The sequence below is a fragment of the Rhamphochromis sp. 'chilingali' genome (assembly GCF_963969265.1).
Source record: "Rhamphochromis sp. 'chilingali' genome assembly, chromosome: 22".
NCBI lineage: Eukaryota > Metazoa > Chordata > Actinopteri > Cichliformes > Cichlidae > Rhamphochromis > Rhamphochromis sp. 'chilingali'.
In genome coordinates, this window is record NC_137950.1 from 19,027,376 (window position 1) to 19,054,261 (window position 26,886).

At 43.5% G+C, this 26,886-nt stretch overlaps 1 protein-coding gene across 7 annotated transcripts; it reads left to right on the forward strand.

Moving 5' to 3' along the window:
• The first annotated feature begins 1,760 nt into the window (after positions 1-1,760).
• Positions 1,761-26,554, forward strand: kat6b (K(lysine) acetyltransferase 6B). Of its 7 annotated transcripts, none has more exons than XM_080871977.1 (17): positions 1,761-1,990; positions 4,279-5,141; positions 9,123-9,231; positions 11,117-11,232; positions 11,452-11,533; positions 12,035-12,164; positions 13,600-14,561; positions 15,679-15,800; positions 17,077-17,198; positions 17,329-17,470; positions 17,602-17,763; positions 18,149-18,242; positions 19,779-20,010; positions 20,280-20,439; positions 20,864-21,133; positions 21,936-22,227; positions 22,361-26,554. In XM_080871977.1, exons 2-17 carry the CDS (start codon positions 4,524-4,526, stop codon positions 25,168-25,170), a joined length of 6,423 nt encoding a protein of 2,140 aa, XP_080728103.1. In that variant the 5' UTR covers positions 1,761-1,990; positions 4,279-4,523; the 3' UTR covers positions 25,171-26,554. The 7 variants fall into 7 exon arrangements, with proteins under 7 accessions (XP_080728103.1, XP_080728109.1, XP_080728108.1 ...); XM_080871983.1 differs by having other exon boundaries at positions 1,762-1,990; positions 13,600-13,655; XM_080871982.1 differs by lacking the exon at positions 1,761-1,990 and adding an exon at positions 2,204-2,223.
• Positions 26,555-26,886: the final 332 nt, after the last annotated feature.

The following is a 26,886-nucleotide window of genomic DNA, read 5'->3' on the forward strand; positions in this document are numbered from 1 at the left end:
GCAAGATCACACTCCATGGCAGCTGGTTCATTTGCTTCTCAAGATGACAGATGGCAAAACACAAACACAAAAAGAGGGAGCCATGATTAAGTAATGAGAATGCCTGCCACAATAAGGAAACTACCAAACATACTTTTTCCCCCCACTTTTTGCTGGTTAACTTTTGCCTTGCTTTATGAAAGCAAAAGGCAAGAAAGCAGACATGGAAAACTGTACATCTGATTTACATTTTTACGATTCTGTGCTGTGTGTTTGCTGCTCCATTTCTGCTTACCAGTCTACAAGATTTACAGGTTTGAGTTAAACACACTGTGAGCTTTGAAGCAGGGAGAAGAATGTCTTAATTTTGTGACATTTGCCTACTTTTTTTTTTTTTTTTTAATTGAGCATCATTTTAATTGCAGGCAAAAGAGTAACTGGGGCCCTGGCCAGTGTTTTGCCCCGCAGATGGGCAGCAGTGTTTGTGAACACCAGTGCGGCAGTTGGCAGGGATTGAGGAGGAGGTGGCGGGGTGTGTGTCTGTGTGTGTGTGTGGTGGTGGTGGGGGAGGGATGGGCAGATTGCAATGGCACATGCTCCAATTCAAATTATCCCTGGACCCATGCAGCAGTGGAGGACCTGCTGGGGCCCAGGGTGGCATTCATTATAACCAGACACAGGCAGGTTTTGGTCAGCGCCTCCATCGTGACGCGAGTCCCGAAAGCATCAAATCTGGACTCTTTGCGGTTTTACGACTGCACCTAAAAGGAAATGTGCATTTTTATTTGCGCACGTTTTGCCACAAATTATCATTAAGGAGATGCAAGCAAATGTCAAGGACTGCACGGGGAGGAAGATGGTGAGTGATCTGCAGGTCAACAGAAAACATCAAGGTCATGGAGGTAATGAGGAGAGCGTGTCTGATGAAGATGCAGCATAATGGCAAAAATGACAAGACAAGTGTTAAATGAATGCAAATCAAATTACACATCAAATGTGGCTCTTCTCCCCCACCACCACCACCACCTCCTTGGTTAAAGTCTTTTTAAAGGCTTCTTGTACAGTACTGTATGTGTTCATAATCTGATGGGAAGTTACCAATTATCTCTCCCTAATTACACCCGTATTACTGCTTGAAAAATGAGCTTTCTGGCATTTCTAATGCTGCTAAAGAGTTGGTGAATGAGAGAGGCGAGCGCAAATCTAAAAAAAAAAAAAAAAAAACTGAAAATTTAATGATCTACATTATTGCTTACAACTATTGCTCTTCCTTGGGCTTGGTGAAGTTAATTAACAGATTAGGATGGGGGGGTAGTGTGTGATATCCCTTGCGGCGCTGGATAGTATTGGCCAATGCAAGAAATGTGTAATATGTATATATGTATATTTAGAATAATGATAATAAAAAAAAGTCTGGATTTATGTGTTTGTGTTGAAATGAGCCACATCAGAGCGCATCAACTGGAAGTTTTAAATGCCCACGAGGTGCTGGCGTTAATGGGGCTGTTACGACATCAAAATGTCACGTAGCAAGCCGTGGCTAATACACACACACACACACACACACACACACACACACACACACACACACACACACAAACAAAACAAAAAAAACATGGAAGTGTAAAAATGTTCCTCTTGGCTCATCGCTGGACGTGTTGATGGTGAGGTGGTGGTGGTGAGAGGGGAGGGAAAAAAAAGTGAAATTGACAATATCATTGTAGGAGCGCACTAAAGGGGCGACGGTCCGCTCCACTACACTGAAGTAGGGATGTCTACAGTGGAAGAAGAAGAAGGGGGAGGGTACCACTTTGTCACAGGCTGCTATGTAGATTAACCTTTCAATTAGTTGTTATCAGGTCCTCTCCATGTCTCGGCGCAAGCTTTTCAGCCTTCGTTTCAGGACATCAAATCCCGCAAAATCGCTCGGATATGTCGCGTCGCATTTTATCCTTCGACGTTTTCCCCGATAATGAAGAGGACTATCCGAGGGGGGGAAAAACTTGAAGAGGTAAAACTACCAGCAAATATTTACGGTAGCCTGTGCCCTCTCTCTCTCCCTCTCTCCCTCACGCTCTCCCTCTCTCGCTCCCTCTTTCTTTTCTTTTTTTTACCTCTTTCCTACTAGTTATATGTTCATCCTTGCATGAAACTTGCCGTTAATTTGTTGTGCCTTCTCGCCCACGGCGGCGTCTGATTAGAGATCGGTTCTGTGCAGCCTATAACATCTTAACAGTGGTGGTGGTGAGTGTGTAAGGGGGGGTGGAGAAAGAAAAATACTGCGAAAAATCAAAAAGGAGGCTTGTGTATCATTTCTAATATATATATGTGTATAGCTTAGGTGAGAAATGTGAGGTGAAGCTGAGAGATGGGGAGCACTACTTGAAGCGAAAGAACTAGCGATACATAATTGAGAAGCGGTGATGAAGGAGCCACTCTCCCGGCAGCCGTGTTAACTTGTATTCCCTACTGAACATCTTTACTCCCCCCCTCACATCCCTCTCTCCCGCCTCCAGGGCTCACTATTTGTCCTCATTGGAGATATTTGATAGTTAATGGTGATAAAGAGGTCATGCCATCGTTGCACGGCGCAACACGGGACGTTAATATAATTTTGCTGGCGGATGTGGAGCGAGCGCAAAACCTACTTTTTTTTTAACGTAACGCGTAACGGAATATATATTTATCTTCCCCCCTCTCAATTTAATAGTTTAAATGTTAAATATCGGGAGAATTACGGCTCCTCTCGGGGAAATTATAAAAAAGGGGAGGAAGATAAAGAGAGAAGGAGGCAGGGACGGAGGAGGGGAGAAGGCGATAGCATGCATTTATGCCTGCAGGAGTCTTGCATATGCTACCTGGAATTATTTAAAAATAAATAAATAAATAAATAGAGATATGTGTGCCACTTTAAACCAGTAGTGAGGGCCTTTGCAGGTTTTATGCAAACAAATGATAGATTTAACAAACAGCCAATTAAAGTCTAAAACGATCCAAATCACTTTCAAGTGTAACCAACTGTTTCAAGGAGGGAATCGGAGTAAAGGTGGGCCGGTGTTAAACGCTTTGTAAATGAGGTTAAATATTCGTCTCATTTAATTGCAACTTACTATTTAATGCCTGATATAGTGTATTTATAACTTAATAATAACCCTTCGCTACGTATGGAGCCGCAAGTTCAGATGTAACGCGTGCTGGAGGTGAATGATATCAATTCGTCACTGTAGGCACCTTAAGAGGCGGGTCAATTGAGTGAAGTGACAGATCATACAGCCAGTGCCGTGCCTCTTAGAGTGAGCTCATACATAAAGATTGACATGTGCTTTATCAAACCAGAAATCGGATCTTGTCTTTACAGCCAATATTGAAGTTGCTAGGGAGGGCACATTAGTGTAGGTAAGCTTTAATGAGACTCCATTGGATTGTAATCAGCGTCATGTCGGATTCATGTAAACTACAACATTGTAACAAAATGGCGACTGTTTAGGTGACATCAGTAATGCTGGCAACGCTGTCATTTATCTGCTCAACTCGGCGGAGCGCAAACTCTTCGGTGTGTTAACGTAGTTTTTTTTGTCTTACCACCGCTTTCTTCCGTCGTCAAACGGCTCGGTGGCGACTGCGGACGTGCCCCGAAGCGCCTGTCAGCAGCTGTCAGGAAGTGAGCATTGATTATTACGTGTGTCATTAAAGCTCGCGCTGATCAGTTTCGTCGCCGCGGACGTGGAGCTGTCAAAAAAAGTCTCGTGCGGACAACTAACGGTTAAACTTTTACGTATGATTTCCTCTTTTTGACTGTAATATGTGTGTTTTTAGCCAGTTTGTGTGTGATATTTACGTGCAGCAGAAATAAATGTTAACTCCTAAGGTTGCCTCTGTTTTTTTCCAAATGCGAAAGGGACTCTGAAACCGAAAATGTGTTTCTTTCGAGGTGACTGTGTACACTTTCCCAGAAGTCGGTAGAAGTTTCTAGCTGCCTGTCATAGTGTGAAAACTTACTACTTTTAGAAGAAGGGAAAAAAAGAGTCTCTTTTGAAATGGACATCTGGTTTGGTGTGTGGATTAAAGTGTCAGACTATGGATTAAGTCACTCTGATTTCTTTAGCAGCCATGACAGCGCCTGCATCTGTTTTTATCCATCTGTTTCTCATGTTTTAGCACATCTTAAAAAGTCCTGCATTCCTCTGGCTTAGCTTTCATACCCGATGTGCCATCAGATAGTTTACAGAATGTGAATAAGGAGAAATAAAAGGTGATCTGACTATTTGTTGTTTTTTCTTTTTTCTGTTTTTCTTTTAGATTTAATCTGGAATTTTAATAAACTCAGCTCCTGGTCAGCTGGTGACTACCATTGTGGAATTTACTAGTGCCAACTTTTGTTGAAGTTCAATGTGAGATACCCAGGATTGAGAAGAAATAGTGAGCGGATGCGGTTGTGGAACATAACTTCTTGATCTTACTAAGGATGTGGATGTACCCAGTTTTCAGCAGCAGAAAGGGGGAATCTTTATGGATCTCATTTTTGTGAGGCTAATTGTTCAACCATGGTAAAACTTGCAAACCCTCTTTACACTGAGTGGATTCTTGAAGCAATACAGAAAATCAAAAGGCAAAAGCAGAGGCCCTCAGAGGAGAGAATTTGCCATGCGGTGGCAACGTCACATGGACTGGACAAGAAGACCGTCCTTGAGCAGTTGGAATTAAGTGTTCACGATGGCTCTATCCTCAAGGTTACAAATAAAGGAAGCGCCTCCTACAAGGACCCAGGACATCCCGGAAGAGTTGGATCAATCTTGCCTGCAAATGCACCTGTGCCATCAAAGGAATCTATATGGAATTCGAGCGATCTGCGCCATATTGATTGGAATAAAATGCTTAGGAGGGCCATCGAAGGCCTGGATGATACCCATGGCTCCTCGCTAAAGAACATCGAGAGGTATCTGAGGAACCAGGATGACCTCTCAGACATTGTTGATAACCCCGCTTTCCGGCAGAGGTTGCGGCTGGCTGCTAAGCGAGCAGTTAACACTGGCAGGTTGTCAAAAAATGGTCCGAGGTATAAGCTCAGCCATGGAAGCGTAGAGGGAAGGAGCTCCAGGTGTCCAAGTGCTTCCACCTTGGTCCTGTCATCTGTGACACTCCTCCCCCACGAGCGAGACCAGGTACACACTCCTCGGCCTCTGCATTGTTACTCCTTCTTGATCTTACTTCAGTCGTGTTGATTCATGTGTCATTCTGAGCTTTTCTTTGCCTAATGCTGCTGTTAACCCAAAAGGAGACATTCCTAAAAGTAGAAACATATTCCTGCTGTTGTTGATGTCTTATTGTTTTTGATCTTCTTGTCAAGCTCTGACATGTGCCACAGCTTTTTTTGGGTTCTTCAGCAGTGGCATTTATTTGAAACCTTCAGCAGTTGGGAAGGTTGAAAGTTCAGGCCACTTAAGAGTAGGACTTTTATGATTGTTGTCTTAATCTTTGGGACTTAAAGCTGGGCAGGTCTGAAACAACGCCATCTAGAGTGCGTCCCTTTGGGATTGTGTTGCTGTTGGTCTCCATAATAAGAGAGCTTGGATAATCAGAAAGTCATGCTGACTGTGTGGTAGGCAGTCTGCTGTAGGCTTCCCACAGGTTATGTAACTCTAGCCTAATGACCTTAAAGGATGTGGCTGGCGTTCTTGTGAGTTGGTGAACAAAATTATGATAGATTATTGGTAATTTGCACGTGAATGAGCATGTGTTGAGAAAGTAAGACTGAATATTCTCCCGACTGCATGCAGCTGTTATGAACTTGGTGCAAACTGAGATGCCCCAGAGAGGAAATAACACCATATAAACAAACTTTCGACATCCACAGGGTGGTTTATAGTTTGCAGAGATTGTGTCTTTGTTACTGGTGTTTAACAATAACACACGCTGCTGACAAATGTCTGCAAGATGACAGCACTTTTGTTCTTGCTTTGCAATTTTAAGACACTGTCAAAGAGTGGGAAGAGTGCTTGATGGAAAATGGTTTTCACTGCGTGACCTAAAGTGCAGTGTGTAGTCATCTAGTTAGTGTGTTGTCAAGGCTTTTTGCATATCATGTGTTGAGGCTTATCAAGATGAAATGCGGTCTAGTTTATGCACAAGTTATGCAGCTGAAGTAGCAAGCAGCATCAGGCTATAGAGATGTCACTCTGCTCTTCACCAGTTTCACAGTGAATAATCAGGAAGCGACACCTTGATACTGCAGCCACAACTGTGACTGTGTCTGTGGTGAGGCCAAAAGTGAAACTGAGAAGTGTTTAGAGACACAGTGTCCTGCAGTGGTTCTCATAGCTGAGGAAGGCCTGCTGTTTTCCATTTGGAACATTTCAACCTATTGCTCGCGGCCTGATGACATCACCTCGCCGGGTCCAGGTTTGCTGTTCACTTCAAAGGATGAGACAGCTCTGCCTGCTCAGTAGTTGAGTGTGTGTGCTGAGAATAAGAGATACTTTGAGGTAAAAAAGAGCAGTCTTGGTTTAGAGTTTATTAGATTCTGAAGAGACTCTGGCAGGAACAAAGGCAAGGAATGAGAGTTTTTTTCCTGCTGTGTTATGCAACCACTTGAGCTCTCTCTCTCTTTCTCTCTACCAGCACTGTTCTAATAGGACCCCACCCCCTCACTCAGGACAGCCTGCTCTTTTGAAGCAGCATAATTTCCTGTAATGTACTTAATTTAGAATCCCCAAGTAAATCATCAGCATCTCTTCAGCTGCGTTTCTTTCTTTCTTTATTTATTTTGCATTTTTCTCTTGTACAGATTTCAAATTGCTATTGGTTTTTAATCACCAGACACAAGAATATTCCTAATGGAAATTAATCCAGCCTTCATAGCTGAGTCAGTGGAGACTGTGTTATGGAGCCTTATTAAGACTTATTATTTTAAACAACTTCACATCACTGTGCTTGGAGCATTTCATCAGCGGCGTACACAGGTTGCACATTAGCACTGTCATTATCAGTCTTTATCGCTTTAGCGGAAATCATATTTATAGTTGTCTGTTAACCTATAATGAAAGTGTCACACAGTGCACTTCGTGTACCTAAACAACAAGGCATAACCCAAAGTATTCCTAACACCAAGGCTCTGTTCTCAAATCCTGTTGTCTGCATCTGTTAGCAGTGATAATACAGACTTCGTTGATCGGTGATCAAGGACGACTGCTAATGTTTTTCCCCTTTTGTCTGCTTGAAGCAAGTCTCAATTCAACTTTGATGAAGCCTTAGCTGGCAGATTTTGCACAGTCGAGTTAACAAAACACAGGGCTTTAAAAGCAACAACATTTTGGAAATGACAGAAAATTAAGCAAAACGTCCACAACAAGTTCTAAAAATTCAGCTTTTGCCTTTACACCAGAGATATTCATTATAACATTTTGTTCTTATAGGTGACCTGTAATGGTAATTTCAGCTCTATATTTTAATTCTTGGACTGTACTACAGTAGCTTTGCGTTGTTTATGCGTTGATAATAATCTTTATTTATATTATATCGACTCTAATAAGCCATTTTCTATCTGTCTTTTGCCCCCTTCACACCAGCTTTTTTCTGATTGGTTGCCCGTCAGAAGCAGAAGGTTTGAACAGCATATAAGGTTATCCACCCTCTGTGACTCTGCTCCTGATTGTTTGTTGATCTTATTGTTATTTTGTCCCTTTTGCGTACAAAAATCATTGAGATCATTATGTGCATTTGGACTGTGAAGGCAATGTTGTCTGCCCTTCTTGAACTTGCTGCCTTTTGTCTGGGTGAGATGTGTTTTATTGTGAGTATTGTAGAGTCATCACAAAGCTCATCACATAGATTTTTTTGTGGTTTTATGTCCATAATCACAGCTGTGTGAGCAGCAGTCTGCTTCTAATGCCAGCCCGCTTTCAAATATTGACCTGGCAGGTTGGAAAATAGAGTAATCATTGATGTGGCAGTAAACTGCTTCCCCTCGCCGTAGCAAGTAATTGATACAGCCAGGAACAATGACCAGATTGCCATTGCATCCTTGCTTCACTTTCCCTCTGGGGTTCATTTGGAGTGGAGTGACGGGTTGAAGGGATGCTGCTGTTTTTGTGTTTTGTTGACGAATGGAAAAGGAAAAACAACACCTCCCCCGATTCAAATGAGGGTCAGAGGGAGGTCAGTGCCAGCAGAAATTTGAAAGATGCAAATTGGGTTATGGTCAGGATGATGATCTGCGTCATAGAAACCAGGAACTAATTATGGCCATCCCTAGAGGGCCCTCCAAGGCTCCAGTCAATTGGTGAGGCCTTAGTGTGTAAACTGATGATGAGGTGGGTTATTTACGGTCACACCCTGCGAGTGTTATTTTCCGTTAAGAACTTCCTCTCGAGCTGAGAAGGAAACCGCAGTTTGTTTGTTGCTTCTGTAAGAGGCTTTTATGTATGATCTCACATTTAAAGGGAGACTTGTGAAAGCCATACTGCAGCCATCTCAGTTAAGTCTGGTCTTGATTTCAGCCTAAGATTCATTAGACTTTGACTGGCTTTGTATGAAGTAATGACACAAAGTCTTCCCAGCTCTCGCGCTCTCTCTGAAGTCGGCCTCTCTTCATTCTGAGTGATCAATGGGGAAATCCTCTTAAACCTTGAGCTCATATTTTACTTCTTCTGAACTTAACCGTAAGCCCTTAAATGAGCGTTTGTTCTGAGACTTGCAACATTTACTGTGGATCATGGCAGTAACAATGAGAGCATGTTTTATTATTGAGGTAATTTGATTACATGCTGGTTAATCCTTTCAGACTGGAGTGCAAGCTTTAAGAATTGGATTAAGCCCTTAAACTATGATTACTAAGATCACTTACCCATTCAGATGTAATGGATAAAAGAGGTGGATCTCAGATGCAGCATATCTCTGAGGATAAGATTCATTTATTATTCATTTCTAGTCTGTGAGAACTCCACTCTTTTATTTTTTTCCCATTCTCTAAGCTGCTTCTTCCCGCTGATATTTTCATGGGAGTTTCATTGAATCCGCACTTTTCATGTTAACCAGCAATACATGAATAGTTATCTCAAAATCTGGATCAAAGATTTCAGCGCTGCACACACAGTCTGTCATTCTGTCCCTTAATCAGTTTGTCTTTGCTTGTGTTCCCACACCAGCTCCGGGTCGACCCCATCCCAATATGCAGTTTCTGTCTCGGAACGAAAGAGTCAAATCGGGACAAGCGGCCAGAAGAGCTGCTGTCCTGTGCAGACTGTGGGAGCAGTGGTAAGTCACCTTGTGTAACGCTTCACTTTACTGCATGTTCCCACGAGCCATAACATACTGTAAACAAGACTAAACTGCTGGTATGTTAGCTCAGAAGCAACAGTGTCAGCGTATATGTGGACATAGGTCAGAAATGTGGTTAAAATCTCTGCACTGGCGTATAACATGATGTCATATTTATGCTATATGTATGAAATGTTGTGTTTGAAATGTTGTGCAAACTAAGCTAGATTTCTATCATCAGTCAAACATTTTGCACATTTAATGGTGTTAAAATTCACAGTTTAGTATGTGCCTGTGTTTTCGTATCACGACTCAGTAGTGCTCGATGTTTTCAAAAACATGTTCTTGCATTATTTTGGCATATTATCAGTATCCCAACAAAAACATAAACATCTTCTTTTCAGTAACGCTCCTTTGTGATACATTAACTTGTTTATTTCTCAAGTATAATAAATCCTACTTGACCTAAATTTACCATTTAAAGGCAGCGGTGTCAGTTTTGGCTGCAGAATAGTGCAGAATTACCACTTTCTGTCTGTGTGTGTGAGTGACTCTTTCTCCTTCTTTCTTGTCAACACTGAATACACAGCTAATCCTATTTGAATAAACTTTATTACCTGGGTGTTTGCGCTCACAGTGAGCTTTTACATTGTGGCAGGTTGATTGACCCATAGCGTGCGAGCAGGTTCTGGCCGTGGAGGAAGGCCAATTAAAATGTGTAAAGCAAGTTAACACATTGTACAAGATCAATAAAAAAAGACACACACACACTGTGTACTCAGCTTTAAAGGGCTAACCCTCCTACCATGTTGTACCTGATACACAGAACAACTGTTGAGCAGTCAAAACCTAATGGGTAGAAGTCACGCTCCAAGAGTGTGAATATATAGACATAAATAGATTATTCGGGGGTAGAGTGGGGCATTAAGCAGACACATTGCCTGATATAAACTAATTACATCAGCAGTATTAAAGAAATGCCAACAAATTTCTGTCATCTCACAGTGTTCAGTATATATTCAAGTCATCCAACCTTGGCGGTAGCAGTTTTCTGCATCGGTTAGGCAGATTTCATATTCTTTCACCATATTTTTCTCTTCCCTTTAAGGGATTTATTGGAAGAACAATCTGCAAATTGAGTGGCTGGAGGGATCCAAATTACTTGCAAGCCTCAGAAGGGCAGATGCTCCAAGTGACCATTACAATCTGAAATCACCCAAGTCATTTTCGCTCACTTCAAATTATTTTATAGAGCCACTCCAGTTATAGCAGATCAAAGATCAACCTTTCCCCGCTGCAGATTGTTGGCATTTCCTTTAGTGTTCTTTTGTTCCAGACAAAACTGCTAACCCCCCATAAAATTACCTCTGCCTAGGAGTCATTTATGTTTGAACAATTATTTTAAATGCCGTAAGGAATTGTTCTCCTGGTGACATTTTTATAGCTCAAATTTGACTAAGTAGCGTCGAGGTGGTTTTCATTAACCACTCGTAGTGTACACAAATTGTGCTCTCACTGTAAAACAGCTGTTTTACAACCATGAGAGGGAGCCGGGTGAGAGAAGAGGCAAGCTTTTACATGACTTTCATGGATCAGCTTCCATTAGAATGAGTGCTGCTACTGTTTCTGCCTCATTAAGATCAAATTATCTGTAATTAGTGGCTCAGATGTTTGATCATACTGTTTTTAGACACAACTTGTGCCAGGAGGAAAAGTGTTGTGGACATACAGGCACAGGCCCAGCATTGTTTTTTAGTGATGTAATATGTTAATGTTTAACCTGACTGTGTTGACAAATGAAAAACCTTGTCTCTGGCTCGGTGACAGCGCCAGCGGTGGTAAAATGTCCTGTGCTAATATGCATTTTTTATTGCTCCTAAAGGACATCCATCATGTCTGAAGTTTTCCACTGAATTAACCTCAAATGTGAAGAGATTACGGTGGCAGTGTATTGAATGCAAAACCTGCAGCTCCTGTCGAATACAGGGGAAAAACGCTGTGAGTATTACACATGCATCTTAACACACACCATTTTCAGTGTTGTTGGCTTGAAGGTAGATCCCATTTTGTGCATCCCTGAGGATTTGTTGAGATTTGTAAAGCCTCTCTTGTGCACAATTGGGCTTATTTTTCAAAAAAAGAAAGACTTTAAATGACGGGGGTGTTACATGTATGCAACTGGGACATCCTTTACACATGCCTGCTGTTCCCTTTCAGGATGAGATGCTGTTCTGCGATTCATGTGATCGGGGCTTTCACATGGAATGCTGCGATCCGCCGCTTTCAAGAATGCCAAAAGGTGAGGTGTTTATACTGTCTGGCTTCTCTGTTTTCCCCCCTCTGCTGTCAATTCAAAGCCTTTTCTTCACAGAAGGCCGTTTGGGGCTGTCACTCAGCACACAGAGAAGCAGCGGTGGCTTATTAGGAGCTTTGCATGCATATCAAATTATTCCAGCTTCCCTGGGGAGATTTGCTATCTCTGGATTACAGTACTGACCCTACATTGAGGCTTGTAATGATGGTGCACGTACTGTAGTAGGATATTTGGCAGGCAATTCATACGAGTCACATAGCTGAGCTCAACAAGCTGACGCAAAGTCTATTTTTCCAAACGGAGAACTGACCCAATGTTTTTCTTATGGATTTTCGCTTTGTGCTGAGTAATTGATTGTCATTGTGAGCTGGTGGGAATCTCGCCAGCTCTTCCTATTAAAGGAAATGTTTCAAATGAATGTACTGTATGTCCTCTGAATTGATGAACCCACCCAAACGGTACTCTCTCTGTTTGGACACCCTCCAGGAACCTGGATCTGCCAAGTCTGCAGGCCGAAGGAGAACGGGAAGAAACTGCTGCACAAGAAAGCCGATCAGATCAAACGTCGATATGCAAAGCCAATCGGAAGGCCCAGAAATAAGCTCAAACAAAGAATGTAAGTGTGCTGTAATCTAACTAACAGCAGTTACATTATACTCAAGGTTAATTGTTTGGTGTAATAATAGTGCATCTGCTGGTAAGATCTCAATACATGGCAACATTTCTGTAGAGAAGTCAAATTGCCATTTTTATAGTAAACGATCCATGGTCCTTTGCAAACATGCATGCATTACAGTTTATAGCTTGACTCTGGTTTAAGTTCCTGACCTGATTAACTATAAATTTAAACATAAGCTATAATACATTTAGCCTCCACAGAGAATAAGAACACCCAAAAATGGAAAACAAATACAGATCACTTCTATGCATTACATAGAATTAATATTGGTAAATTCACGTGTAAACAGCACTTAAGTGTTGTTATTGGATAAAGGAGATCCGTAGACTTTATATATATATATAGCCTTTATAAAAGATGGTCGTTGCTACCAAGTCTTGTTTTTCTAATAGCCAGCGGGAGGAGACTCATCTACTCAAAAATGACCTTTCTGCACCCTTGTTCTGTGACCTCTGGAACCACTTTCCTAATGAATTTGTGGTTTCTGTCATACTAAGTACAACATAGTTGAAGTTATTTTTGTAAATAATGCTCGTGATTAGTGTCAAAAAGGAGAACAAACCTGAGTATGCTTTAAGGTAGGGCTACCTTAGAACTGATGGCTCACTTCCCCTATGAGCGTCTGCTCACAGTGATGGCTGACATGTGTGTGGCTACTTCCATCTTTTTAAACAGTCTATAGCTGGACGGTGTGTTCGCTCTGGGCTGTAGCAAGCCCCTTAAAACTACAGAAGGTTTAGTATTTTCACTCTCTTGTGTATTCAGGCAAGATGTGCAGATGTATTTTATATCTTGATTTGAAAATATATCTTGATATAAAAATGTTTAAAAAGTGAATGTAAGATGATTTGTGCAGCCCCTCTATCATTACAATATTTCTATTTAAATGCTATTTTCAGTCAGTAGCAGTGCTAATAATAGTTTGAATGCCCTTTATTGATGCCGCGTGGGGGCATTTCTGCTGTATGTTACAGCAACAACAGTAACAGTTAAATTATATAGATGGTTATACGGGTTATAATTATATAAACAGACATTTTTATGTGTGAAAATGAATAGATGTCCACAACTTACATCATGCTGTGAGCATTTTATTCATCCTGTGCCTGGGAATATGAGCTCCTGGTGTCAGGGTAGAGAAAACAAAAATTATTGTGTCTAACTAAGAATCTCGCAGATAACTCTGAACAGGAAATATGAAGCAAGACTTTAGGCTTTGTATAAATATTACTGTTAACGACATTACATTTCTGAGAATGATTTGTGCCTCAAAACGTTAATGACATAATTACACGTCTGAGTTGATGTTTTTGGTTACATTCATGTGTCAGCAGTGAGATCTACATTTACTTTGCTGTTCTTGTCCCGGCAGGTCTGTAACCAGTGGTGACGGCTCCATGGTAGCACTGGGAGGAAGGGGGTCACCTGGTAGGGGTCAAAAGATTACCGTCTGTTCCACACCTTCATCTGGTCATGCTGCATCTGTGAAGGACGCCCGAGACAGATTTGCTGTTGCAGACCCTTGTTGTGCGGTCGACGCCACCCAATTCACCACTTCCACTCCCTCCACCACTCCCCTCCTCACGCCCACCTCCACCCCAGCTACACTCACTGTTAACAAGAAAATTAAAGGGCTTATCGATGGGCTTTCGAAATTCTTTACTCCTTCCCCCGTGGGCCGTCACATGCGAGCTGTAGCCATAGAGTCGCCCGCCAAACAGTTAAGCTCTAGAGAAAAGGGTCCACCCAAACTGTCCAAGCCACCAGAGCTGTTTGCCTTTGCTGCTGATGCCTCTCAAAAGATAACCCCCTCATCCTCTGCACTTCCTCCTGCTTCCACATTGCCCGGACTTAGCCCCCCCTCGCAGGTGTCCAGCAGCTCCACTTCTGCTAACTCTCCCCAGAGCTCTTCCAGCCAGTCTAGTGTTCCTTCCCTGAGTAGTCTCTGCAATAGCAGCCAACTTAAGGGACTTTTTGACGGACTCTCTCACATTTTTACTACTCAGGGACAGTCACGGAAAAAGCGACTACCTTCCTATGCGCCACCTAAGCCCCTGCCCCATAAGCAGTACTCCCCCCATACGTCCAAAACGGGGCCCCAGCGCCTTGGAAAGAGCGAGTTTAATAAAAATAGGTTAGACTCCACAACTGCTGGGCCAGGCCGACCCAGAGGACACCCGTTTAAGATGGTCAGTCATTTCAAACGTAACCCTTTCTTTAAAAAGCGCAGGACACTAGGCAGGCTGAGGTATAAAGGGAGCCCTCAGAAGGGAGCCCTCTCACCAGGAAAGGGAGACTTGACTGACGGAAGAATTAAGCCTGAGAATAATCATGGTAAGCAAGGCTCGAAATTCCAACCAAGACCTGCGTCTCCACACCTCTAAGCTTCTTCTTTATTTTTTACTTTCATTTTTTAAAAGCTTGACACTCGCAGTTATTTTTTTCCAGACTAGAGCTTATCTTTTCTTTGAGAAGGCACCCTCAGCACTCTAACAGACTACTAATCTTCCTCCTAATTTAAATTCTTTTAGTTTATTAACACAATTTCGTTGCGTTTTGACTTGACTGCGGAGTATACGTGGCTTCCATCCTCTCGCCCGTTGGCTTTTGTCATAGTGCATGGCCCACTAACTCCCTCATGTTGCTCCTTGCTCTGTCTTCGACCGTCTGCAGTAGTGCGCCCATTGTGATCACTACCTAGTAGAGACTGTAGTCCCATCGCCCTCTTCCTCATCCCACCCTCACTCTTGAAATCACTGTCTCCTCTCAACCTCACTTCCAGCGGTCATTACGAACCAGTGATTCACCCACCCAAGCTGACTCAGAGCTGACATGATGATTATGGCCTAAGTGCAGTAACCCTTACATTTCACTGTCTTCAGGAGTGAAGTCACAGCTTAAAAAAAAAAGAAAGACCTGTAGGGGGAAAAAAACCAAACGGATGTATGTTTCAAGAAGTTCTAAACAATATCCCGCACAAACACTCGTTACTCCTCCAGCACATTTCCATAAATATGTTAATGATGCATCACTTCCACTTGTAATGGGTTTTTGTTTTGGTGGTTAAGTCATGGTGTTGATGTCTTTCATAAAATTACTGCCTGCTTTCCAGCATCAGTTGCTTTTCATGTCGACACTCGCTCCCTTCACTGCATCTGCTTCTTAATTCATGGGAAACTGTCTTGGTGGATGACTAAGCACATGAAAGCGGTTACGCAATTAGTGATTTAGTTTCACTTCATTACATTAGGGATTTTCATATAAACATGCAAAGATGATACATTATGAAATTCCTCTGAGACACAGCCTCAAACAGGCTCAGCAGCAGTGCTCACAGTATAAGCACATTTGCATAGAATGCATTTATGAGATTATTCCACGGCTGCTTCAAACGGGGCGCTGTTGATGTGCCGCCTGATGTGTTGATGTCGTGCTATTGTTCCTCTAACAGGCCACAACGGGGAGCTGCACGTGAAGCAGGAGACCCAGGCAGACTTTGCGGCCATGTCCAGAGACCACGTCACAGAGGAGGACATCGAGACCTTCACACGAATCCAGGAACTCGCTGCTCAGGTAGGAAAACGCTATAAATCTTTTGCTCATTTTACGTGCTTGCAAGAAAACTGAAAGGAGAACCAAAGTGGGATTATATACACAAAGAAGGTCTTTCAGTGATAATATGTCATGTCAGTTTTATTCAGCTCTCTTGAGTATATTGTAATATAAAAGGAGCCAACTTCTAATCCAATTGTGTTCATTGCCTAATTGGTAAACTCTTGCCAATAAAAAAGCTAAATACAAGCCAAGAATACATGAAACAATAACCCATGTAAAAGAAAGTCTTCTTTTTGACTTTTTTGTGTCATTTTGCACTTCTTGGAGGTGAACATTTGTCAGCATTTTTAGACTAACACTTCAGACATACAAGCCTAGAGACCCTCCGGAAAAGTGTATTTCCTGACCGGTTTGGGAGTTATTAATTAAGGTTGCTGGCAGTGTCCATATGAAATCGGTTGCAAAGAGGGTGCTGCACCAAAGGCTCCTTGCATGTTTTGGTTGCTAGCAGGTTGCCCATAGTTTGCATGGAAGAAAGTGACTTGTCTACCCTTCACTTTCCGAGCTGTAAGGAAACTTGTGCAATGCTAACTGGAGAACGTTCACCCTAAAAACTGCACCTTTTGAAATGTGTTGGCTGTAACAGTAAAACACCACTGTCCGGTCTGTAGGCCCGTGCAGCAGGGCATAACTGAGCAGGCTAACAAAACATTCGTATAGGTTAAATTCTCCGCCTTCTTCAGACTGTTTATCTTTGACTGAGGGTACAATTTGGCCTCAGTCAAACTGTTTGTCTTTCCACAGAACATTTTGTTTTTCTAAGACCCTGAAGCATGACTCTGGAGTTTCACTCTTAATTTAAACAGATAGATATACTATACGTCTGGAATGCATGGGTCTTAATAAGCAAAAAAGCTTATTTCACTAATACTTACGAATTTAAAAGGTACTAACTTTGGTTAAAAAGATCAAGGGCTCAAATATAACATAGTTTGTTTATAGACTCAGAAAACCATATAGACATCAGAGAATATGCAGAAATGCTGAGTAAAAATAGTCATTTGAAAGAAAAAAAAAGAAACGGAAACCACTGGCTCAATCGGTAACTGGGGTGTCAGCATGGTAAAGCTTATCTTATTTGTGCGACTGATTTTGGGCAGATGTATCTTTCATTTCTCACGAGAACCATGAACCACAATCTCGTCTCGACAGAGTTCTTGACACGAGGAACTGTAATGCTGAATTATCTGGGTCACTATATTTATCAGTGTGTCTTTGTTAAATCTTTTTACAGAGAACCGGATCTCGTTCATCACTGATGAACACAGACTCCGTTCGATGCCCCGCTGTCATTGAATTTGGGAAGTATGAGATCCAGACCTGGTACTCATCACCTTACCCACCTGAATATTCAAGGTAAGTAATATTTTTTGCACCAGATAATGCCAATTTCTTTTGTTGCTGGTGCCGAGTTTATTTCAGTGTCCTGTTATAAAGCCTCTCATGCTGAAGTACAAACCTCAGCTCTCGTTTTTGTCTTCACCAGATTACAAAAGCTTTATATATGCGAGTTCTGTCTGAAGTACATGAGAAGCAAAAACATCCTCCAGAGACACACAAAGAAGTGTGGCTGGTTCCACCCGCCAGCCAATGAAATCTACAGAAAGGACAACCTCTCCGTATTTGAGGTCAGCTTCCCTTTACAGCAATAAAGCAATAACTGTATGCTGCATGAGATCCCACTGAATGGGCTCTGGGAGGGTGGGGGAATGGGAACTGTTTGAACAGTGTCCTCTTGCTCTTTTTATTCCGTGTTTAGGTTGATGGAAATGTCAGCAAACTATTCTGCCAAAACCTCTGCCTGTTAGCCAAGCTTTTCCTGGATCACAAGACCTTGTATTATGATGTGGAGCCTTTCCTCTTCTACATACTTACAAAGAATGATGAGAAAGGCTGTCATCTTGTGGGCTATTTCTCCAAGGTAAGAATTACGGAGTGATTTCATGGGAAATGAAGGAATACCGCACATCATTTGTGAATGCTGATACTGAGACCTCACAGTAGTTTGTCTATTTAGTGATGTGGATTTTCTTCCTCACAGTGGTTCAAATGTGGGGAAATTTTCTGCTTTCTCAGTTTTATATGACCGTAAATTGATCATCTTGGAATATCTAATGTTATAAAAATTCAAATGTCAGTTGCAGCCGTAATTCTCACACGGCGATACTTTTTAGTGAAACATCTCGGTTTGTGTATTTGATGTGCATGTGCATGTGCACAGCTTTAGACAAGGACAATGGCAGGTGCAGTAAATTGCCAGCTTCAGCAGAGCTCTGACATACTTGATCTGTTTCTCCTTCCCCCAGGAAAAGCTTTGCCAGCAGAAGTACAATGTCTCCTGCATAATGATCATGCCTCAGTACCAAAGGCAAGGATTTGGAAGGTTCCTTATTGATTTCAGTAAGTTCCTTAATGCCTTTTTAGACCACCACACTTGGTTTTTATTATTGGTCTTTACAAACAGTTTCAGATTAAAGGCAGAGTTTTGTAGCTTATGGCAAGGTGCTGTTATTTTGTTAAGGCTTTTCAAGGGTGTCTAATCAAGAGCATTCATGTACAGTGCTTAGGCAATCACAGAAGATTAGGAGTGGGAAACATAACATTCTGGCTGCAGTATTAATTTGATGGCCAGTAGTTTTCACCTAAGCATTGCCTGAAGAGCCCCCCCCCCCCACACACAGACACACACACACACACACACACACACACACACACACACACCAAATTCTCTCTCCTTGACTTCTGATGAGCCGTGGATGCTGGTTTTTTGTTTTAAGTCTAGTAAATGCAACACATACAATATTTAAAGCCCACAGTCCACTTATGAAAACAGTTGCTGCCTTGAGTGGATTTTTGTGTTTAGGCAGGCATTTTTTTGTCATTATAGGCATTTTATTATTTTTCAAGGGTTGTCTCCGTGCCGACCGTGGAAGACAAGGAAAAAAAGGAGCGAGTGCAGGGGTGGGCAGGCGGTAATGGAGCATTTGATTTCCTGTTCACTTTGGGAACCATTGAGACAGAGATGCGAGAGGATCTGTGATATTGAGAGTGTGCTGATAACAAAGACAGGGATTAAGGGAGATTGAACACAGCTGAGTTCTGAGCTCTTTGAAGGCTTTATTGGAAAATGTAGCTTTGGAGCTGGAAGTTGTTTAGATTAAGATTTTCTGTTATATTGGATTGTATTAGAGGAACACTTTGTCTCAGGTAGCTCTCACAGCAGAGCATTAGTGTGTGTAAAGCGTTCTCTTTCAAATCATACTTCACAGGTCTCAGAGTAGCGCTTTTGTTTTGCTTTATTAATGATAATATACTTGTGAAATGACACAAAATGAAAAACGACTTTTTCAATTAACTTATTGGAATATTCATCTCTAAGTGTATTTATCACAAGCTGCTGTACTTAGCTTTAGTAATGAATATTGTCATGATTACTGGAATATTATGTGTTCCCTGTTTTGTGATTAGGTTAGCTTGTTTGGTTCTCAGTAGTGGGTGCACATTAAAAGGCATTAATTAATTTCATGCCGCTCATAATGGATGACCCTTGACAGGGCTGCTATAAAACTAATTACACACAGATCCATATTAGTATTTTTTCCTTGTGCGTTATCTCTCCTAAGTGCAGTCTCCTGTGAGCAATGACATCCAGCTGCTTCTCTGTTTCGCTCTGTCGCTTTGTTTCCTCTTTCAACCTCCTTTGTTGCCCTTGCTGGCATGTGTCATACCTTCTGACGGAGGTTGAAGGAGTGGAAAGCTTCTCTCCCTTTTGCACTATTTGAAGGTGAATCCCAACTAGGGTTTGGCGTCACATCTTTACATGAATACAGAGGGAAGGGGGGAGGCGCAGGGATTGGATTACAATCCGAAATAACCCAGCCGCTGCCTGCAGCTCGACTAAAGCATTTTGTTTTTGTTTGAATCGTGTCTTTTTAGGTTACCTTCTCACCAGGCAAGAAGGACAAGCTGGATCCCCAGAGAAGCCGCTGTCAGATCTGGGTCGCTTATCCTACCTGGCATATTGGAAAAGTGTCATACTGGAGCACCTTTATAAGCACCCAGATAAACACATCAGTGTTAAAGGAATAAGCAGGGCCACTGGGATGTGTCCACATGACATCGCCGCTACTCTCCAGCAGCTTGGCATGATTGACAGACAGGATGGCAGGTCAGTTTCAGAGCCACAGTCTCCTTCAACTTGCGCTGCCGCTGCTGCTTCTGCTGTCTGACTTATCCAGGCCAGCGGGTATTTTTAACACCATATCCATTAATGCCGCCGAATATTGACAGAAGTAAGTCAGGTTAAGCACCCCCAAGGACACGAAGCACCTGCTGCACCAATGAGCGCTACTTTAACGCTCGTATTTAACCACACTTCACCCTCTGTTACCTTTTGTTATGGATGTAGAGTAATGTGCTTTCCTCTTCGCGAAATAGGATCGTGCTGATCAGAAGGGAACGACTGATTCAGCGACACATGGAGAAGCTCAGGGCGAACCCACGTCAGATCGAGGTGGATCCAGACGCCCTGCGTTGGACACCTTCCACCACTCTGAACGCTGTCCTGTCTGAGGAGGAGAGGGAAGCAGAGATGGATGTAGGTTCCTTTGTTCAAGAAACACTAGTTATTTGTTTCTGCTTGCCTGCAATGCTGTTAGTAAATGTTTGTTTGATTAGCTTGGGAGTTCAAATAGAGGCCATTAATGGGAAAGGCATTCTCACTGTCAGCAGGCATCTAATGTTGTGCAAAATTGCTCTAAATCAGTTCACTGCATAATTGATAGTACTGAATATTCCATGAAATGCAATCTTTCCACGGTCGCTTAACAGGAACGTTTCCTTCATGACGGGCAGACATCCAATCATGACGCTGCTCTTATTATCAGGAGAAACCTGCAGTGATTCATTTGTCATGATGTTAATTCCAATCTCTTGCTTTCCCATTAGCGTCGTTGCTCAGATGTTGGATCCGTGCGTGCGCCTTTCCCAGAGATAATGCATCTTGTCTTTTTAATTACCAGGCTGAGCGGCTGAAGGAGCAGGCCAGTTGCTGGGAGAAGGAGGAGAGAGAGGGCTACATGATGACTCACAGTAGTAGGCAACCTCTCACGAAGGTCCACTGTAAGGTTCCCTACAGGACCTACGAACGAAGGCCCGCACCGCCCTGGACCAGGCGCATCCAGCTGACTGAGGAAGTGAGCGATGAGGAAGCTGACGACGATGACGACGACTCAGATGGCTCACCACCCATCTTGACAAAAGCCCATGCAATGCTTGCAGCCAAGAGAAAGGTGACTGTCAGTGTTTGTGTGTGCCACTGTGGAGTTTGCTTCTAGGACAAAGTGGGATTGAGTGTATGTCTAGATGTTTTCCTTCATTAAAGAGCATGTTGTGGTTGAGATGGAAAGGTTTGATAAATATTCATGAATTCAGTGTAGGGTTCAGTGGCTTCCTCCTGTCATCTCGAGCCTCCCTGTGTGCCTGCAGCTGTAGATAATAGATTGTGTTTTCACTGCTGGTGTCGAGACTGTGCAGGCTAAACCTTGTACTATTGTCAGTGGTCATGGTTAATTTACTGCCCTCCACTGTGCTCCTCACATCTGTTCCGTCTATATGGCACTGCCCCCTTGTGCTGGAGATAATATTACAACTGGCTGCATGATGTCAGGGGAGACCTTTTCAACTAAAACACTATGGAAACCAGAAAAGAATGACAGTGGTTGATGGGGTTTATTTGGTGCATTAGTTACTGTATTCATTTCGCATTTTTCTTATGAAGGATTTCGGAGGGAAGAGCGGTTACAGTCTGAGGCAGTCGGTGGGAAACAACTGGAGAATGTAAAATATAGACTGTGGTTTCTGCTTACTCTGCCTTTCTCATTTGTGGGTTTCCACACCAGCCTGCATTGCTCAAACATTTAGTCTTGAGCTGTGGTTTTAACATTTTGCATTTAGCACAGAATCCTGTATGGGTTTAAAAGCTGTACCATCATGGAGGTCATCCACTACTGCCCCACTTTCCAGCATTAACAAAAACCAATCTGCTTTGATTGAGGTTTGTTTTCATTGGTTCTTCTCATGTTTGTATTTCAGAGAACCCTGGTTCTGAAGAAGAGAGGGCGTAAAAGAAAGCGGATAAACAGCAGCGTAACGACAGAAACCATCTCAGAGACGACAGAGGTGCTGAACGAGCCATTCGACAACTCGGAGGATGAGCGTCCCATGCCCCTTCTGGAGCGCACTTTTAGAGTCGGTGAGATGGATGAAGAAGATGAGGAGGAGGCACACAAGGACAAGACACCAGCTGCACCGATAAAACGACGAAGAGGTCGCCCAAGGCTGGAGAAAAATGTGCAAAAAGACAATCTCGAACACTGGAATGAAGGTACTTGAGCTATGACTGCTGTTTACAAAAAACCAAAAAACAACTAAACTTTATATTTCTTATGTTATTTCTCTACACTTCTATGCCTATGTCATGGCAAACCAGTAAAGTGTTGCATTGTTTTGATCTGTAGGAGCTGATCTTCTCTCTAAGAGACCCAGCAAACCCCGTCCAGTGAAACGGAAGAAAGGCTGGCCCAAAGGAGTGAAACGTGGACCTCCTAAATGGAAGCTAAAGAACGAAAGAAAGATGGGCTTTAAGCTGAACCTCTACACACCCCCTGAAACTCCAATGGAGGCAGAGCAGCACCACATTCATACTGAGGAAGCAAAGGATGGGCCGCACCAGGATGGCGTCCGTGTCGATGAGGGCAGCAAGGCAGGCAGAGGCTCGGCAAGTCCCAATATAATGCTGGACAGGTTCCCCTCTGAGCCCCCAAGTCCTGCTGACCATGGCTCCCACAAGTCGAGCTCTCCAGAAGCATCACCGGTAGCTTCTCTGGTGTGCTCCCCAGCTGCCTCTCCTGGCGCAGTGTCCCCAAGGCAAGTTGATGCAGCTGATTCACCAGAACCACCTGAAGATGACCAGCAGGAGGTCCAACATGAGCAGAAATCCCCAGCCAAAGATGTAGTGCACAGCACAGAGGGTGCTGTATCGCTAGAGAATGAGAATGAGGAAAATGAGGAGGGCGAGCAAAGAGCCCAAATAGAGGATCAGGATGCAGATGATGAAGATGACCGCCACAGCAAGACAGCAGGGCCAGAGAATAATACAGAAGACCTGGAAGAGAGTTCAAAAGACTTACCCAAATGCATGCCAACTTTTTTAGATGCAAAAGAAGACAATGACTCTGAGTTGAGTCAGCAGGTTTCTACAGTACTCTGTAGTGAAGCGGAACCAGCTACTGCTACAGAAAGCATCCAGGATAGTGCGCCGGCAGAACCATCAGAAGCAACACCGGCACCTGAAGCAGCAGCAGTCACTTCAAAAGCAGCTGTAGACTCTGATAATCCTGCAGACTCTGAGTCAGAGGAAGAGAGTTTGCATAGTCCTTGTCCAGAACACCACCTGCCTCTTCCGCCTGCAGAGAGGCCAATACTCAATCCCATGCTGAGGGAGGATCCCCCAGTCTGCACAGAGATTGACTCAGAGACAGCCCAAGCTGTTCAGTCCCTGACGCAGGAGACTGAGCGGGAGAATGTTTTCCAGGACTGCGTGGAGAGCCAGGAGCCCTGCAGGAACCTGCAAACGTATGCCCATGTGAGCCAGAGCCCCCAGATCACCTCGCTGGACGACTGTCCTCAGTCAGATCACAGCAGCCCCCTTTCCTCTGCGCACTCCCATCCCAGCCAATCAGTACGCTCAGTTAACAGCCCAGCTGTCTCCATCCTGGACAGTGGCTACACGCAGATCAGCCCTGACCACAGTGCCATCTCAGTGCCGTCGCTCCATAATATGGAGACAAGTCCCATGATGGATGTACCGTCGGTGTCGGATCACTCGCAGCAGGTGGTGGACAGTGGCTTCAGCGATCTGGGCAGCATTGAGAGTACGACAGAGAACTACGAGAACCCCAGCAGCTACGACTCCACCATGGGCCAGAACAGCTGCTCATACGGCAGCATCCCCCCTAGCGGCCTGCCCCAGAGCAGCTGCGCCGTGAGCCAACAAATGGCTGCCGTTAACCCCGGCAGCTGCGGGATGATCCAGCAGAACAGCCTGAGCTCACCGCCGCACTGCAACGTCAAGTCACCGCAGGGCTGCGTCGTGGTTGAGAGGCCTCCGAGCAACAGCCAGCACAACCAGCACAGTCAACACAGCCAGCGCAGCCAACACAATCAACACACCTCCCACAGCAGGCACGGCCCACACAATCAGCACACCCAACACAATCAGCACGGTCCACACAATCAGCTTACCCAGCACACTCAACACAATCCCCACAACCAGCATAGCCACCACCACAATCATCACCTGCAGCACAATCAGCTCAGCCAGCACAATCCGCATGCTCAGCATAGCCTTCACAATCAGCACGGTCAGCACAGCCAGCAGCAGTCTATGACTCAGTGCGCCATACCCACCAATTTCGCCACCACCATGCAGCTGGCAGACATCCCTGAATCTGACAACCGAAACTTTACCCTCTATGAGAGGATCAACCACCAGGGGGAGTATGGCAGCGGGCACTATTCTCAGTCCTCTGGCCTTAGTCTCGCCAAATTGCAACAATTTACCAACACATTCATAGAGCACCCTCACTCGCTGCCTTTCAACCACTCGGCCTCACACCCCATCACATCATACGCCAACACCCCCTCATTATCATCGCAGCACTCTAGCCTGGTATCCTTGTCCCAGACGCCACATCGAGTCCCCAACCCACAGGTGCAGGCCACCGTGACCCCGTCCCCGAATCTCAGCTCACCGCCACCCATGATGCTACAGCGCAACATGGGCATCCCGCACTCGCAGCGGATCCAGCCTCAGATGGCCTCCAAAAATCACATCTCTGCACGCTCCAAGTCGGCCTCGCTGTCGCACCACCAGCAGCAGATGTACCCCCGGCCGCCACAGGCTGTCGCCATGCAGGCGCCATCCAGGACGCTGACCGCCATGCCACGCATGAACATGAGCATGAACATCATGCCGGCACCAGCCTACAACGTCAACTCCATGAACATGCCCTCCCTCAACGCCATGAACGGCTACAGCATGAGCCAGCCCATGATGAACAGTGGCTACCATGGCAACCATGCCTATATGAACCAGTCACCCCAGTACTCTATGCAGATGGGCATGATGGGAACACAGCCATACCCCCAGCAGCCCATGCAGGCTCCACCACATGGCAACATGGTGTACACTCCAGCTGGGCACCATGGCTACATGGACACAGGCATATCCAAGCAGTCCCTGAAAGGGCCTTTCATCAGGCGGTAACTGTCCGCAGGACTGAGCTGCTTCTCCTCGTGTGCATTTTGCTGTTAAAAGATGCACTGATTTGGCCTTTTCCCTTTTTTCTTTATTTCTTTTTGTGTGTGTGTGTGTGTGTGTGTGTGTGTGTGTGTGTGTGTATGTCTTCATTTTTCCTTTTTTTTTTTTTCTTTTTTCTTGTTGTTGTTATTGTTAATGACTTATTAGAAAAACCAGCAGAAGCAGCAGCACTTGGAAAGAATGCAAAAAATTTCATCAGTGAGTAAACTTTGAAGTTAATGTTTGAAAAGTATTTTTTGTTCCTCCAGATGGGAAGCCTTACATCATTATGATGAAAATCTATTTAATTAGTGTTAGTGTCTCTGATGTGTCTTTAGACCAGGCGGGTTCAGAGCTCACAGGTAGAGATTTCATCAGTGGTCTTGTGTAGCAGCCTCAAATGAAGCCATTTAACGTGCCTGCTACAGGTGGAGATAGTGGCTGTTTGAACCTGTTCAGTGTACCTGTCTAACAGTGCTGACAGTTAGTTTGTACTATACTCATGCCTTTGTATATTTAAATTATTGTACTTATTTTGTAAAGTGACAACTAGCATGCTTCAGTCTCTGTTAGTGACAGTGCATTGAGTAGTACTGTACAAGTGTTGTGCTTAATAGCAAGCCATTTTAAAAATATCTGGCCTTTACTAGGTTTCCCTCTATGGGGAGAAAGATGAAAAACTATATTTTGTTAATTCTAATAATGTAAAAAAAAAAATATGTAAACTTAGTCTTGTTTTCTGTTTGGTTTGAGAGGTTTTATTGCTATGTATGTATAATTCTGAAGTCTTTTGTAACAGATCTCCTTGAGGCAGCTTTCTGTTTAATAAAGCAGACTGATTTCTGTCAAAGTAACAAAGCATATCTCAGTGTTTTTACCCTGAAAAATTCTAAAACATTTCGAAATGTCCAGAAGTGTGGCAGAATTTAAAAAAAAAAAAAGAACTAAATGATTATAATGATGAATAACAATAAAGAAAATATAAATTTAGTCCAAAGTCGATATTTTACATAATGCCTTTAAAGCTACGTTTTCATTCCATCTGTAGATTTGTTTTCTATCTTTATAAAATGTTGGATTTATATTTTACCGAAGTGTAGAAGAATAGATCCTGTGAATAGACCAAACTAAGCTAATGGATTGCATGTAAAACGCAACTTGTACTTGTGTTTTTGTTTATATTGCTCTTTTGTAATCTTTCTACCTGTACAGAGTTGCTGGTAAGAACGGGGGGAAATACCTGGCTATGTGCACACAAATCGGACAGAATGACATTCTTGTATTTATGACTTTTCTCCTTTTTGTCAGTCACTTAAAATGCTGTACATTTTAGCATAAGAATAAATTATGATTGACCATGTACTTCACTGTTCCCCTTTTAATTTCAAAACATGCGTGTCGCAGAACCCAGCGGTAGATTTTGAAGGGTTGTGATAATCCAGGCAGGTGTTTTTTCCTGGAGATTTGCTAGGACGAGGCTGAGGCTTAACTTGATTTGCACTCAAAATACTTATGAGTCGGGCTTTAATAGACCTGATCCTCGAGTAGGACATTTATTCAGTGATCTGAGAGCCAACTTGGATTTCTCACTATGATTTGCAGTTTGGTTTGAGACTGTCCCTGATATATAGTCATGTGAAAAACTCAAGTGCACCGCGTGATTCATTTGCTTGTACAACCACC

What these genes read in the sequence shown, in the direction of transcription:
- kat6b (XM_080871977.1), top strand. Translation starts at nt 4,524, where the DNA reads ATGGTAAAACTTGCAAACCCTCTTTACACTGAGTGGATTCTTGAAGCA. An exon ending in TACCCACCTGAATATTCAAG is followed by an intron (nt 17,199 to 17,328) that starts GTAAGTAATATT and finishes TGTCTTCACCAG; the next exon opens with ATTACAAAAGCTTTATATAT. An exon ending in AGAGGGAAGCAGAGATGGAT is followed by an intron (nt 20,440 to 20,863) that starts GTAGGTTCCTTT and finishes TTTAATTACCAG; the next exon opens with GCTGAGCGGCTGAAGGAGCA.